Raw genomic sequence first — 17,843 nt, 5'->3', positions numbered from 1 at the left:
ATAATAAAATTAAACCGGGTTTTTCTAAATATTCAAAAACCTTGAACCGAAATCTTGAATATTTTTAAGCTTATTCATTCCACGGGTTTTATCCATTCATGTTAGCGAAACAGCGTAATTATTATTTCTAGCAATCTTCATAATTTTCAGTCTTACTATATTGCTGGATGCAGGCTTCTTTCTTATAATCATAATAAGTTAGTTATGATAACCAAAGCACTAGGGTAGACAGTTCTGACAATAGAACACACAACTAATGTTATCAGAATTCTAATTTACTATACTAATGACACATTCTTCACCCTTGTGGGATTCAAAATACCATACTATCATCTGCATATCGTCTGCGAAAGGTACAGAAGTCATTTTTAGGATTAAGTATACGCTATTAATATAATAATAAGTTTAAAGAATATGTTAAAACACATTTATTACAGCGAGATTACTATACAATTGATGAATTTCTTAATGACAAGGTTTCTTGGAAGCATCCGGCACCGCTTTCATCTCTCAAAAGATAGAAAAATGAATGTTAAAATGTAAAATGTAAATTTTTGATGTTGGAAAAGAGCAACTGCTGAGTTTCTTGCCGGCTTCTTCTCGGTAGAATCTGCCTTCCGAACTGGTGATAGAGTCACTAGAAACAGACAGACTTTACGTTTCAAAAGTGCTTATATTTGGCCTACTTGGAATAAATGAATTTTGAATTGAATTGAACATATGCCGGAACCAAATAAATTATATTTAGTGCTAAACTGTACTCATACATTTTAATTGAACGTAATTTAATTTTTATTAATTTTAAAGAATCATGAATTTGATACGCCAACTATTAACTACCACTTTTAATAAACATTAATTTTGTTTTCCTCGCTAAAAGATGTTTCTACGTCCAAAGATCTGAAACAGTCTAGAAATTATCCAGCATAACATATGTTTTTTTATTCGACAGGGCCCATCAGGTTTAGGTATAATGATAATAGAAGGCAGACATACAGAAGCCGGCCGGGGTATATTCGTGTCAGATCTTCAAGAAGGCAGCGCTGCAGAACAGGTGAGAAAATTACATAATTGGTTCTCGAAGCGAAATAGTTCTTGTCTTGAATATATGTAAAACCTCAGGTCTAATCAATTTTGACTTTTCAAAGTTTTCAGTGCAGAGCGCTAAATGGAAACATGCTTTCAACAGAAATGGCTACTTATTTGCCTGCCCAAACTGAACTGATTTTCACCATTCAATTAAATTGGTTTTTCATATAGCTGCTTGTATCCATTTGATTTCCAACAGGACTTCATTAAGATCTTCGGAGATATGCGACAGAATTCCTAATTCGTCGCGTAATCTTAAATGATTTTGTTTTGTGTCCTGACATGGAGTGATACCAGGTCTCCAAGAAAACTTAATTTCATTTGATATGGGTTATGTCCGTTATGCCTTTAGAGATACGGGAATTTGGAATTCCTCAATGTTCAAACTAAAATGTATTGTAATCAGTGCAATTGTTTAATAAACAGTAGGTACAGTACAGCTTTGACCATTTTTTAGAGATGGAAATTAGTTTTCTTTTTAAAATCCTAGTAGTTACACATGGACGACAGTATAGAAATGGGTATTGAAACCGTTCGATATCCGAATTGTATTTTTAATACACACGATAACGAAAATATCCCTATACCTATCCCTACTAATATTATAAATGTGAATGTAAGTTTGTTTGTTACGCTTTCACGCAAAAACTACTTAACCGATCCTCATGAAACTTTGTACACATATTTTTGGAAGTGTTAGAAGTAATAGAGAATACTTTTTATCCCGGCATTAAGCTCGGTTCCTTTGGAAGAGGGGATGAAAGTGTTTGACGATTTTACACCATAACTCCGACAAATTATAACCGATTTAAATAATTATTTTTGTACTATAGAGGTTATAATATGTGCTTAATTTTGCCCAAACTTTGTGTAGATATGCGGACAACAGCAAACTCCTCATTTAAGGCTTAGCGATACTGAATACTTTAATTTTTTTTAAAACTACAACTAAATTGAATGCCACATCAAAAAACAAAATCAAACGCAGACGAAGTCGCGGGCAATAGCTAATATAATATAAAGTATTGGTGATATAGGTATATTGAAATACCATCCGCACGTACGAAGCGTTTTGCTTCTTCCTTTCTGATCCGCACCGCAAAGGCCTGGAATGCCCTCCCATTTTCCCCGATACCTATAATCTAGGTACCTTCAAATCAAGAGTATCGCGCATAGTAGGCATCGCGCCCCATCTTAAGCTGCATCATAACTTACCATCAGGTGTGATTGCAGTCAAGAACTTATCTATATATTAGCAAAAAAAAAATCCAAAAATAGGTATATCTTATATCTTTAAACGAGCTATTCTTGTATATATATATAATTGGAATCTCGGAATCGGCTCCAACGGTTTTCATGAAATTTAGTATACAGGGGGTTTCGAGGGCGATAAATCGATCTAGTTAGGATTCATTTTTAGAAAATGACATTTTATTTGTGTTTTCCGGTAATAACCGATTTGGAAGTTGCACGGGTCAGCTCGTGTATATTTGCACCACCTACCTCTTTTCTTGAGCTGGGTTTTACGCCATTGATTACCAAGAAATATCGCTATGTAGCGATAAGGCCGCCAAATTGTATACTTTTCGAAACAATTTTTCTACCACATGGTGTACAATAAAAGTGTATTCATTAATTCATCCAAAAAAGTTATTATTTTACTTCTTTTGTAGGGGGGCTTAAACATAGGAGACATGATTCTGGCTGTGAACAGGGACTCTCTCCTTAGCTGCAGTTATGATGCCGTAAGTTCAAAAGTTATTAATATCTCTGAAATCCTTACCTGGCCAAGTGAAGTATAAATAAATAAATAAATAAATATACTACGACAATATACATATCGCCATCTAGCCCCAAAATAAGCGTAGCTTGTGTTATGGGTACTAAGGTAACAGTTGAATATTTTTATGAATATAATACACATAAATACTTATAATATACAGATAAACACCCAGACACTGAAAAACAATCATGTTCATCACACAAACATTTTCCAGTTGTGGGAATCGAACCCACGGCCTAGGACTCAGAGAGCAGGGTCGCTGCCCACTGCGCCAGTCGATCGTCTAGTATGACACCTCACTCGGCCCTAACTGGTTTTACACAGCCGCAGTGCTGAAAATTTTACACATTTCGGTAACAAAAATATTATAATATAAGAATAATCACATTTAATGCAAAACGGAGAATTTATTGTGTGACCACGGTCGTAATACTTTTACAAAAGAAATTGATCTCATCAAAATAGTTATATTACTAAAAAAAAAAAAAATTCTCATAAAAGTGACAGAAACATACTGTTACAAAGAAGCTTAATACCACTGTTGTAAAGTTCATAACCGCCCGTGAACGTAGCGTAGGTTCTTAGCGTTTTTGTGTCGGGCAAAAATTACCTATGTACAACAACTTCAGTTTCTAGATCGTTCCTTTTGGAACTTTTCTACTTCCTTTGGGATAAGAATATTCTAGGGCTCTTCTCTAGGTGATATAAATAGCGGATGTTAGTCTGCTTTGAGAGCGAACTAAAGTAATGTCAAAGTTACACTTTACAAGACTAGCGAGCTATAAGAGTGACATATAGAAACCTCGGCTACCATTCTGGACTACGATTGTCCTAAGATTGGAAGTGTGTTCTGGAATTTTGTTCTGAATAGCAGATTAGAAGAGTCATCAGGTTTTTCTTATTCCAAATTAACGAACCCTAGCACGTAACAGTACGAATGTGAAGTGGTCTGTTTTTTAACGTACCGTCATCTTATGTCCAATGATAACTTGATGGTGGCAGCATGGTAACATTTTTACACCACAATGGTCATATTGTAATATCATCTTTTTTAATGTATTTGTAGGCAGCAGCTAAACTTAAGCAAACAGACGGTGTAGTTATATTAACAGTATGCAGTCCAAACCTGAAGGATCCCGCGGATGGCGACAAAGCGGACGCAGGTGAATAGTTATCATTTTACTTTTTCAGTATAACTCCTACTTCAAATCATCACTGCGATTATGCTTGCACTACCACATTCAATTCTGTATTTTGGGTTACTCTACAGTATGTCGGCTTTGAAGGTAGCTTTAGTTAAAAATACGAAAATATATTCCTTGAGAAATTTATAACTGTATATAAAAAGAAATTCTTGCGTAAAAAAGCGAAGTAAATTTCAAGTGTAATTTTTTTGCAAAGTGTTCTCGAATGCAAAAGCGATGTGTATTTCATGCTGCACCAAACATTTCCAAACTCTTTTAAACTTTTACCTTAAAAGCCGAAGTATTGCCATGTTTATTGACTCTCTCGCAAAAGTAGAATCTCAATAAAGATAGGAACTCACCTTTGGTATATATTTCAGATGGCGGTCCGTCTCGACCCGTCACTCCCAAACCAGTAACACCAACCCCCGCTAAAGGTAAGAGGGAACAAACTGATAAAGTAACATAATGCTTATAACCAAATCTCACCGAGTTCGGACCTGTAGCAAGTTTGGAAGACATTTGAGGGTGTGTAAGGATAACCCTGTATTAAAAGCGCAGATTTTTTAGACAGATGAATTCAAAGTACTGAAGAAAATATCAAGTACACCCTTAGTAACTAAATTTTTTAATTCATTGGATGAATTTATTTTAGCTGAGCCGCCACCAGATCCAGCGACAGCGGCTCTTAGACCAAACCAAGACACCATGATTGAAATAAATACTAACAACGAAGTACTCGGTATTGCCTTACTTGGTGGCAGCGATACGCTTATCAATGTAAGCAAATTAAATATTTACATTCGTGACATTATTTACAGAAAAGTAGGAAAGCTAACTTTACGGGTAGTTCAATCGAAAAGCTCTTAATGATCTTGATGATCGAGATATTTCTATAAATATAGACAAAAGCATAGATTTCCATGACGAAATATAATGCAACTTCCAGATTTTTTTTTTTTGAAACGATTAATGAATATTATTTTAAATCATCAAAACTGCTAATTATAAACTTAGTTTGTTTTTTAATGATATTAAGTAAAGTGGAGGAAGAATGCGAAAAATATTTAATTTATTCCGGAACCAAGAGTAACGATCTAAATTCTATCATAGAAAAGATAAATTCATTCGAATACAAAGTATAACATCTAATTGTCAAACACAAAATATCAATTAAGAGGATATCTAATTTTTGTGGTTGTGAGTAAATTCATTGATGTCGGACCATTTTCTTGTCATTCACGGTATTGCTATGTTAGGTACTGAAAATGTTTATCTCTGAAAATGTTCATTACACGCACACAATAAATCACAAACTATAAAACGATTTATATTCAATAATTAAACTTTATAAAGGGCCCAGCAGCTGTGGTGCTAGAAGTGTACAAAAACGGAGTGATAGCCAAAGACGGGAGATTGAAAGTAGGAGATCAGATACGAGACTGTAACAGCATCGCCATCAACAAAGACATGACGTACGAGAGAATGTGCATGACAATAAAAGTTAAAGCACCTAAGGTATGTAAAATACTTCATTTCTCTTTACTTTTACTTATGTTACGAAAAATATAGGTATTCAATGCAAGGACTTGACTAGTAGAATAATGAAAGCCGTTATAAATTTTTAATTTACATATTATTCGTAGTTGTACATGCCATTAGACCTAAATAAGTTATAGCAGTAAGAAAGCATATTTTTTATATTCATTCCAGATAAAAATGAACGTGTACCGGCCGGATCCCGTACAATATGAAGAGATAGAGGTAGAGCTGACGAAAAAATCTGGGCGACCGCTGGGCCTGAACTGCGTTCCCCCCATCGAGGGCACGGGGGCTTATATTGGAGAACTGGTAAGTTTTTCTAGGCAAGAAATATATTTTTCATCAGTATTTCTCCCGAAATGTCACTGTGTATAAAAATTATTTTCTTTATCATGAAATAAATTTTTCTTTGTAATAAAATTACAAAACCACTGTTATGCATTCCAGCTGCCTGGTTCCATAGCAGAGGTTGATGGCAAACTACAACGAGGAGATTTCATCGTAGCAGTGGACGGCAAAGATCTCTCCAGTGCAGAATTTCTCGCTATAGGAGCCGCCCTGAAGCTATGTAACAATAAGACCACCATTAAAGTTAAGCGATTTAAAATAGTACCTAGATAATTGTGATATAGTTTGAATTTGAATAACAAATTATAGAAACGGGTATGGTTATTGCTTTTCTAAGAATTCAATATTTAAAAAATCGCATGAGAACGATCTAAAGATGAGAATAAATGAAGAACAATTAAAAATAATATACCGTAGATCAATTGATAAAAGGTTTGATTTGAAGTACTAATTATTTAAGTTGGACACTCTTGTTGTAGATAAAAAAGTAATTGAAATGGAATAAGAAATAAGCGATTTATAATAGTCATTGCAATTAATGAATGGTTACGTAATGTATTCACTATTAATAAATAATGAAATGATAATATTTATAATGTTCGTTTATTGGTTGCAGATAATTACATATTTCTGATATAAAGTCTGAAATAGGAAATCTGGAAGGTTTTTTTTGAATGCATAATATCAAATTTATCTAGGTATATTTCATGGGGTTGTCTCAAGATTACATTACACAAGTAACCCTTCACTGGATTCTAACGAGTCTCGCAGCGATACAGATAGTTCTCACTGGTAGACGAAAGACTCCGAAAAATCTTAGGTCCTGGGTTGTCACGACGCAAAACTCTAACGTGACTCCGGCTCATTTACTAACTTAATCATGAGTGTCAGTTTATATATTTTGTGTCTCAACCAAGCGGTACATTTATAAAAATGAATGTATCTATCTAAATTAAAATAATGAAATCGAGAAGGTGAAGTGATTAGACAATAAGAATTATCAATACTAAAAGTATCTCTCGTATCATCTTATCAAATGATTAACACCCGAAGTTAATAATCAATCTAAACTAATATCTTTAGGTCAAATTATAAAGTCAGTAAAGCCATCCTTATCAGAAAGGAAAAATGGGAAAAGAGAAGTACTGCTTACTTTAATCGATAGGAAGATTTTTAATTAGTTTTATTATTATTAAATTTGTGCGTTAATATGATATGCTATTAGACAGCAATTAGATAGTTTATCTAAGAGTCTGTTTCACCAAAATTTGATAAAAATCGGTTAGATTATTCACAAATTTTGTCAAAAACAAACGTTAATCCTATCCAACACTAATCAGCAAGTGGTGAAACAGGCTCTTAACTATATGATTATAAGCGAACGAGGAGAAAGCATGTATATCTATTGTATATAAAAATTGAATGAGTGAGGTGCTTCATCTTAAATAAAATCGATAATGAACTGTCTAATAATCTGGTTTTGGAACCTCGAAAGTGTTGTTATGTAAAATTACTTGTTCACCGCTGTAGTGGATTAGGTCAAAGTTTTTTACCGCGTTGAAAACTGTTCGTTTTGTTTTTGTGAAACGGAATAAAACTACTTAGGCATGGAACTATGCTTACATTAGTGAGTGTTATGGTATTGGTTATATATATATTTAATATCATTGGTAAGGAACATGAATTAAATATTTGAAGAACTGCATTGAACTGCACCTAAATAAATTAATATGCCTTGCGGTGATAAAATATGAATTGAATAAAATGTTTTAACTTCTCGAATTCTAGTTTATTTAAATGAATTATTCTAGTTCCATATTTTTATCAAATACCATGTAATAAAATGTATATTTATTTTTGTATATATCATATTGTAAAGCATGAATTTGATTCGAATATTATGTGACTCAACTTAAGCTAAGGCCAAACGAACGCGTCCAAACCGCGCTTGCGATTGCGTGCAAGTTTCAGTAACAAGACACACTGGTTCGAGCAAGAGTCGAATGACGCGTTGGTTTTTCTCTTAACGTCGTTCGTCATTCTCTTTACAGCCAAAATTTCAAATATTCTGGGTGTACTATGAGTTTTGTAAAGTTACAGCCAATCGTATATTGAAACTAAGACGTAGTACAGCATAACAAATAATAAACACTGTAAAATATTGTCACAGAAAAATGGGTCCAAAAGTTTCAGCACCCAAGTTGCTGAGGACAACATTGTCTGACGAAATGTTTGCTCTGCGTAAAGCTAAACCAGAATGTACGACTTAAAAAGACCAAGAAGGCACAATCCAACGTTACAGAGCTTTAATACTCGAACCCCTTTGTTGATTTGCAAAACCTCCTATAGGACTTTAAGAGGTCGTAAAACACCAGAAAAGATGCACCGAGAACACGAAATGCGCTTTCTAACTCGGGCAAAGGCACCTACCCACTTGACGTTCTTTGCGATTTCGTTGAGCCCAAAGGCTCAACCCTTGGATTGAGTATCTGTATCCCACCTCTTATTGTCGCTCACTCTTTTTAGTTAGCAGCTTATAAAAACATTTGCACGCAATTAAATTAAGACAATGCACTATGCAACTGATCTTACAAATGCTGAATATGGGAATCATTATATTCTATATCTTATATGGTATCTAAACCATTACACTGTACTTCGTGTTTTTATGGTAAAAAAATTTAACATTTTCGAGGTGAGATACAAAGTTTGATATGATTACAACGGATTCTGTAATCGGATCGGAAAAATGCTATTTATATATCTGGATCCGACTATTAATGTACATAATTCTAGTGTCAATTTGTATGGTTAAATATGTTTTCACTGCTTAAATCTGCACTAAAACTAGTCCTTCTGATGTATTTAAAGTAAGGCCAAACGGAATCTTCCAAACTGCATCCTTAGCGGCGATAAAGATTGTGCTCAGCAAATGACCAATCACAAGCAATGTAAAAACTAAAGTTTTGTAATTGGTCGAACGCAGGACGCAAACTTGGACGCGTGGTATCACTGTCGCTTTAGAGACACCTTTTCCTCTATGAGTTTATGTGTGCTTCTCAGTTAGAATTTATTTTTTCCCCTTTTTGTTTCGGATGTACCGATCGGCTTAATAACATTATGTAAATTTAAACTTACACTACTTATAGTAAAAAAAAGCAAGTACCAAATTAGTTTTAGGTAGAATTTATTCCGTTTAAGCTAAAAAGTAGTAAAAATTAGATTCAGTATTGATGATTTGTTGGAACTGAAATTATTTAAACAATTTTGTTAAATAATTATCGCTTAGGTTTAATTTGAAAAATAGGCCGAGATGACCCTTGAATATTAGCTGTTATTTCAGTATTTTAGTAACTTAGTTACTAGCATAGCTTGGCTTTGAAGTAAGGGCCTCTAAACGTCGTACTGCTGGGTAAATTTCGATATAACAAACTAAACGTAAAGTCATTAAAAAAACATATTTATATAGAATATAACTAAAAGATTGATCTTACCCAGAAGTAAGAAATGAATGGGCTGTTTGTAAAATATAGTTTATTTTAAATAACGTACTTAGTTTTTTAAGCTTTGTCCAAATTACAATAGGTTTGTAGATTATTTGCAAATAAATAAACACTTACCATAAATTAATATTAATCTGTGTAGGAACCACTTGCCAGGTAAACAAAATAATAAGATAATTTCTCTATTGATACCACAGTTTATCGATCATACAGATAAGAGGGCTCACACAAATATAATGCTTCTCGTTTTTTATTTCTCTATAAGTTAACTGGTGACAGCAATCTCACCTAAGGCTAAGCGATTCTTCTTCTTCTTCTGCTTGCGGCTCAGGTTCGTCTGGTCCCTGGTGTCACGTCGACCGGTTACGATCTATTGTGACGCCGCTGTCTAGATCTCCCAGCAAGCGTTGGTCGCCTTCAGGAAAAGCAGCACTTTCCTTGCTGGAAGAAATTTAGCATCCTCTGGTTGCATTATGTGTTTCCCCAAAAGAGTGCTGCGTTTATGCATCAGCGCGGGGCAGGAACAGATCAAATGCAGCGGCGTCTCCGCAGCCTCCTTACAGAGTCTACATAGATCTGTGCCCTGCAGCTTTAGGTTGAACATGTGTCTATTAAGCCCACAGTGCCCCGTAAGCGCTCGCACTAGGATGCATAGGTTTTTTCTGTTGAGTGCTAATGCCTCAGAGGCGGCCCTTTTGTTGAATGGTCTAAGGCTAAGCGATACATCATACTGTTGTTTTACTTATCGCTTGTGTCAAGATGTTATAAATCAGTTTAGATCTTTAGAAGTTGATAAGATAAAGATACATGCATGCACTCCTTTTTTAAGCAGTCATGTGGAAATGGGTTTAGCCTTTTCCATCCTCATATTGGTTATTTGATTTGCACCTTTTTATCATAAACTGCATCATCACTTACCATCTGGAAAGATAAAATACCTGATATAAAAAAAAAATGGTATAATATTATACAGAAATTATTCATATTATTAATAATGTACCCAATTTAACTGACAGTTACATGCCATGAAGTATATATATATTTTTATATCATATGACACAACCGTAAGATCCCGCTTCTGATCTGCATGATCGTTAAGCTGTGTTAACACCGACTCTAGTCTGCTTTATCTGAATAGTATTTTGAAGTGAAATACGATGCCTTTATACTAGTAAATAATACAGTCGTTCCAATACTACGCTATGTATTAGGAAGCTAGAATTAGCCTTTCTTGCATAATAAGCAACTTATGTCTGTTTAGTGTAAGTAATACGTAATATGTTATATTTTAAAGAATTAAAACCGCCTTAAAGTGGCGGTTCCTAAACTTAATGATTTTATAACACTCGAACGCCCGAGGCATTTTATTGTATACCACTCATACTATAAGCATCGTTAAATACGTATAGGCTTACTACCATCGCTTGAAGTAGTATTATTTTAATATTATTGACGCTCTGATTTTAGAGATTTCAAGGTTCCATAAAATTGTAACTTTTAAATAAACTGTTTTAAGGCGGTGTGCGCTTTGCTCAAAAAGTGAGTCTTTTATTGAGTTAAAGCCCCAGCTAAATAATTTTGGAAATTTCTAATTTCTAAATTGAGTCAGGTATAGTATCGGCTTTTGTCTCTAGTCACCATCTCACTTGTTCGCTGCCATCGCAGTTAACGCGATAATTGAAATAAACATAAAAAAAAAACTGAATTGTACATTCACACCTAATTCTTACCTTCCATACATTTTAAGGCGGTTTAAAGTAATAGATTTATTGCATGTTCTATTAAATAAATTTCACGTTTCACATTATGTAATAAGGTTATTTTTTTTAGCATAGAAGTGATGGTCCATTATTGGCGAGGTTCTAAACAAATATACCAAAACAGACAAACACATATAATTTAATTGTTTATAAGTTTTACTATATTTTAATAAATACATATATTTTTTTTATAGTAGGTACTTATCTTATAATATAAAGCTAATCTGAAAGTTTAATTCTGTCAGTAGTGACTGAACCGGTAACCTTCAGGTATTATAAGTACCGGAAGGTTACCGGTTGCACTATTAAAGAACACATTTATAAAACGAGGCAAATGTCATGCCATCTCTTTCACATCTGTTTATGCCCGTATACTCTGAGAAATGCATAATATTTTTTTTTTAATAGCGTGGGGTTATAAATATATTTAATACCTTCAACGTTTATCCAACGTTATATTTACTTCATCAACAACTACATATTTTTGGACCGTCTCCTTTATGTACAAATAAATGCTTATTTCCTGGATAATATGTGTTAGGTTTGTAATTTAATTGAATATTTGCACTAAGTATTGTACATATTGTTTCACTGTGTCAAGTTATTTTTAATTTATTCAATATGATAGTACATTCATTATTATTAAGAGACAAAGTCTTTTTTCATTTTAATGTGTCATTTAAATATGTTAGTATAAAAATGATTGGGTATTTGACTAGTTGAAAATAAAATATTTCAAAATTATACACCTACCAGTTGTTTGTTTAATAATATAGTAGGTGGGGATTATTTTTTGCTAAACTGCTGTAATACTTTGGGCCAATTAAGTTGTTTACAAAACCTAAACTGACAAGTTATAAACTAGCACTAACATTTTAAAGATATTAATCTACTTAAAGCGAGGATAGCTTACTTGCAGCAAATAATGATTAATGTTTCTACCGGTCGTAGCTATCACCTGAAGGGCTGCAACAGTGTGAGAGCTCGCCAAGACATGAGCCCCAGGACTCTACGAAATCGCGGGAGTAGGGGACGAACAGGTGCGACCTGTGTGGACTCGGACCTTTGGTTTAGGTCAACATTTGAACGGAGTTAGATTTTACGGACTTATTATTTAATTATTTATGAAAACTTTCATTGATCAATATCATTTCACAGAACTGTATTTGCATACATAAGACACAAATAGTAAAACCTAAGATAACATTACTTAAAGGCTATAGCACCTATTAAAATATATGTATATGTTAAATTACACCAATAATTAAATTGCGAATTATTGGTGGATATTTCCACTTTAAACAAAAATATTAAATTCAGATTTTTCGGACTAGGATTGGTCCGAACCCCTCAACCCTAGATAAGGCCCCGTCCGTATGGCGTTAGAAATGGGAATTATTTATCCCATTCGGCGAAGACCATGTGCAGGCGTTACATCTGTGCTAACTAGTTGGTGCACATAGACGATCGACACTTGATAGTCCGGGTTGCAAATGACATGTTTGGGGTGTCTCCTGATGACTTCGGACATTGACGTCGGAGTTGTAAGTGGAAAGGTTAGGGTGTTGGGTGCTATTAAAGCTTCTTCTTTTAGAAAAATTGGAAATAAAAATTTAACGAAAAGTATACAATTTGGCGGCCTTATCGCTACATAGCGATCTCTTCCAGGCAACCAAAGGCGTTAAACACAGCTCAAGAAGAGAGGTAGGTGGTGCATATAAATAAACATATATATTTCCATATAAACCTATATATTAAAAATACTATGTATATATATGTATATATGTGCATGGAAGTATTGAGAAATTTCTTTGGAGGTCGTTATTACATACAAACAACAGGCTGTAAGAGGCAATGCGCATCAACTTATTCTGAAAAACTTGGAACCCCTTGTATATGCCACGCGGGCGATGGGTGAATACTAGACTAGCGCGTGGATATAAAGGACAAATAAAGGTTTTTTATAAGGTCACCCGGCTAAGTTTGTTGTGGGCTTCTTCTTAGACCGGGACGCGTTTGGAACCCTCGTAGTTTTAGTTTTAAGTTTACGAATGTGGTTATCGCCATCATCTCACTACTGTGTAATTCTTATGTACGCATCAAAAGTGCCACCTGTGGGCCTACTTGAATAAAGATATTTTTGACTTTGACTTTGACTTTGGTCATTATTTGACCTTATATAATAGGAGGCATAGTAATTTTAGTACTATAGTTTATTATATACCTACTACAATTATACTTTAAGTGGAATGCATAGCGTATATACGACACATTACAAACGCTGTTTTGTTACTAGCCTTGCGAATGTGTGCGGCAAAGCTCATGCGATTATCGAACGTTACTCCCAGGTCTCAGTTGGTTTCATCTCATGAGGGAAAGTGCAGTAACGGTGTTTGGATTTGCCTGTGAACTGCTCTCAGGTTTCACCTTGATCCTCCAGAGCCGAGCCCTAGGCTGTAGATCAATCTGGTGGTTGGATCATGACCAACAAAATTCAACCATCGTAGCTTCATATTATTCGAATACATTAAGGAATTCCCACATCGCATCGACCAATTAAAATGGTCATCTAAATGCGTACGGATGACTTTTGGACGTATCCTGACTGACAAAAGTTGAAATTTAAGTTTACGATTTGTTTACAACCGACTAGTGGGTACTTGAAGTTAATGTTTAAAAAAATAATATTCTAAGAAAACTCCAATTTGAAATACAATTAGTCAACTATCCAAACAAATAAGCAACTGCTTTAGTTTTACTAAAATATATAAGGTAGTGCGAATGTAAATAGAACTTCGCATAAAGTAAGTGAATTGCGTAGCATAATTCTAAATCATTGTAAAGTGTAAAAAGTGTCTACATTGTTAATCGCTTTTCGTATTTTAGTATATTAGAACGAGTTTTTGCAAGCGTACCTAACTACCGGTCGATAGTTTTTCTAATTGTAAGAGACATAATATTTTAAAAATCATACTGTTATTAAAACTACTTTGTCCAGAGAAAAAAAAAATTAATTAATCAAAAAGTTTGAATTTGTAGATTCAGAATTTGTAGATTTGTTATTTATTTGGTTTATTTCACTAGACGTACTTTCAATAGCAGTGTAGTTTTGTTAATAACTTATGAGATATTAATCAATTAACCTATCGTTTCCTTAATATAGAAGTAGAACCACGTTTCTAAGACTACACGCGATAAACTTTTTAATATTAATTGTTTTTTGTGTTTGTTTTTCACGTAGTGTGCATAATTTATTCTAAAAGTACGAAATTCTTGTAATTAAAATATATGATTAACACACATATTCACAAACATTACTAAAAACTCTTGCAGTGTTTCTGAAAGCCATAAATCTGTGATCTTAGTTATCATCATCTTTATCATGGACAAACCCATTACCGGCCCACTACAGCAGGGCTACCATAGGCAGGAGACAAAAATTATATCCCCCGATTATATCGCCTGACGGGGGATATAATTTACGTGTCCATCTGCTAAAGTACGAGAACAGGGAATAGGAGAAGTTTACCCCTGTTCTATTAAATATTCTATCATTTATTGATTTTCATTTCTTTTTTTTTTTTAAATTCTTAACAATGCTTACATAAAACCCTATTAAAAATTTACAAGAAAAAAAAAAAACACCCTCCGCTTGCGGGGCTTTTGAATGCCCAAGCAACCGGCGGTCAGGGCTCTAGAGTGAGGAACCTCCTCACAATGCGTTCCGTTTCAAGGACTACTGCCTTCTGTATCCGACCCTTGATCAAACAACCAAGCGAAAGCTTCTTAAGATGTTGGTGGAAGCTTTTCGCGAGAAGACCATTGACTGAAACGACGATCGGAACAATAACGGTCGACTCAACATTCCACATGGCAATAATCTAGTGAGCAAGGTCCAAGTATTTAGATACTTTTTCCTTTTCAGCTTTCATCAAATTATCGTCATGTTTTATCCCTGTTTATTATTACACATATACAGTGGCGTGCACAGGGTTTTTGACCAGGGTATGCATAAAGCAGGTGCTTGGCATAAAATTGAAAAAATCCCCTTCAATACGAGTTATATAAAATAATTTGGGTATGCAGTGCTTTTGTGCATGTATGAAGTGCACGCCACTGCACATATATTATTTGGATATTATTTCCACTTGTGCGTCAGTGCTCTGAGAGTTGATAAAGCTGTGAGAGAAGATAAATTTGTATCCTTTCCCGGGGGATATAATTGTCTCCAGCCCATGCTAGCCGTGAAACGAGTTTAGGCCGTAGTCCACCACGCTGGCCCAGTGATCTTACTATTGATTGTGGAATGATTGTTCGTATTTATAGTGGAATAGAGTCAGACAGTCAAACATCCCATTTCGTAGCCTATGTTTGTAAAAATGTTGTATGGTCCGGCGTAATGGGTTGGTGATGAAGTATTCCAAGTTATTAAAGTTAAATTATTGAGGTCCTGTTATATATTATTTGAAAATTGATATGTATATTTGTGAATTTGTGTGCTAATGAAGTATTATTGGGAACTATGGAGAAAAAAATTCACGCACAATAGGATTTTTGTATCCATCTATCCTGTTAGTGTGGATTGTCGATTTCGTAAATTTGACACGACAATCATAATATTTGAAGATATTATGATCAATCATGGTCAGCTTTTTATAGACAAATTTATGCCGCCATTTTATCACGAAAGTCACACCTAATTTATTTTCGAAAACATAACATAACGTCCGCCAGCTCACTTTTACGATGCGCGCGTACACTGTCACAAAACATCGGCACCCAGTTAGCTATAGGTAAGGTTTGACACTGTACACTTTCAATTGTCTAAGTCTGCGGGCTCATTCCGGTGATTTAATTGATTCAATTGTACAAAAATCTCAAATTTAATGTTCAGTGAAATTTGGTGGTTCGATAATCAGATAACTAGATAATGCGTTATAATAAAACTTTCAATGTATTAAATAATTTATTGTATAAGTCAAGAGTTAATGCCAGACGTAAGTTATATGTAAAAATTTTTCAATCGTGCAATAACTTTTAAGAATAAAATCGGTTTGACAGTTTTTTTTATCGAGAACCTGCCAAAAAATCTAATTTCGTACTCGGTTTTTTTTAATATTTAAAAAATTAGATAAAGTTTTAAAAGTTCGAAAGGCATTAAACTTTTTATTATTCTACTAGCTTAGTTTTATGCACCACTAAATTAAAGTTGTACGTAATTGAATTTAAAATAAAACAGAAAAACAAATGCCAACTACCATTATATAATATAATATTTCTATGTACATTATACTTACCTACCTTAAGTTCATGTGTCAACTTTTAGCTGCGCGACTATTGCTACGATTTCTACATTTAACCCTAACATAGTTTAAAATAGTGCCAATATAAGTCGATAAGTTTTAAACAATAATTTTCATAAATATAGGTTATGTACCTATTCATACATTTATCAACATGGACCTACTCTCCTGGTGAATTTATGAACATAACATAACAACAATTTCCATAGTTTCCTACAACGTAGGAAACTATAGAAATTGTTGTTATTGTTGAAACATTCATTATATAGCTAATAATGAAGGAGTATCAGCCAAACAGCAAAAAAATCTACTAAAACATTGTCATGCGTTTTATATAGCAAAATTTCCGGTCCTTTAGCTAAAACTGTATTTTAGCCAATCAATGACAGGGATAGAGCTAATCAATAAAAATAATAATATTGTTCGATAGTCGATGAAGGTATCTTGAGGTAAAGCTTTTTACTGCTCTTCTTTAATTTTACATTTCCCAACTGAATCTATACTTCTATAATCATAGTAAGTTTCCTTGGTAACGACCTCCTCTCCTCTCTTGTTGAAGAATGAAGAGACAATGCTTCTCCAACGCGTGTTTGCGAGTTTTCTTCTTACATTGCTTAAATATTCTGTCTCGCAACAGTTGCGCAACTACTTGATATGCTCGCAGAGATAAACTCGTTTTTAAAATAAAATAATATTGCAATTAGTTTTAAGTATAATTAACTAAGTTATTTATTAGGTATATAGGTGATAAATTAGTACCTATTTACGTATGTAGTTATAGTAATTCAATTTTTCTAGAGAATTTTAACGATTCCGTAAACTATGAAAACCAATATTTCTTATAATGTTTACAATAATTAGGTATTGGTTTGAATGTATACTGTTATTTAAAATGTAAACCAGAACTATAAAAATGTACGAAATAGTAATTCTGTAATAAATTGTGCGCTTTTTTCATTCGTTTTTTATTTTTTCGTAGCACTTACCTACTTACCGAAGGATGTTTGGGTCTTCAAGGTCGGAAACGGTCGGAAAGGGTCCGCATCGGAAATGAAGTGTTGGTCGACGACATCAGACTGGTCTCAGGGAGTAGCTGGATGCAAGAGAGGGAGTGCCTTTACCAGAAGAATGTTTCAAAAATAATCAAGCCACAACGAAATCTGGTTTCTCAACAAAAAGGTTTTCAAAAACTGTCAAAGGTGCTAAGACGGTGATTTGAAAAAAAACTATATCCAGCTTATGACGTCCAGTGGTTGATAAGATGATTATGGTGAGTTAGTTTCTTTTTGGGGTAACATTTAACACCTTTTCTTCTGGTAAGTGAATAAGTT

The 17,843-nt window shown here is 34.0% G+C and overlaps 1 protein-coding gene across 1 annotated transcript in view; it reads left to right on the top strand.

Annotated features, from left to right (window-relative positions):
* Positions 1-9,759, top strand: part of LOC120626564 (inaD-like protein) — a 232,822-nt gene extending 223,063 nt beyond the window's left edge. Inside the window, exons 29-36 of the mRNA XM_039894120.1 lie at positions 953-1,054; positions 2,763-2,834; positions 3,939-4,035; positions 4,437-4,493; positions 4,712-4,836; positions 5,413-5,574; positions 5,770-5,907; positions 6,046-9,759. Coding sequence (XP_039750054.1) covers positions 953-1,054; positions 2,763-2,834; positions 3,939-4,035; positions 4,437-4,493; positions 4,712-4,836; positions 5,413-5,574; positions 5,770-5,907; positions 6,046-6,219 — 927 coding nt within the window. The 3' untranslated portion in view covers positions 6,220-9,759. The remainder of the gene's footprint in view (positions 1-952; positions 1,055-2,762; positions 2,835-3,938; positions 4,036-4,436; positions 4,494-4,711; positions 4,837-5,412; positions 5,575-5,769; positions 5,908-6,045) is intronic.
* The last annotated feature ends 8,084 nt before the right edge of the window (positions 9,760-17,843 follow it).

The sequence above is a fragment of the Pararge aegeria genome, chromosome 1 (assembly GCF_905163445.1).
Source record: "Pararge aegeria chromosome 1, ilParAegt1.1, whole genome shotgun sequence".
Classification (NCBI taxonomy): Eukaryota; Metazoa; Arthropoda; class Insecta; order Lepidoptera; family Nymphalidae; genus Pararge; species Pararge aegeria.
The sequence above is the reverse complement of the archived record's forward strand: the minus strand, read 5'-3'. Positions and strand labels throughout refer to the sequence as shown.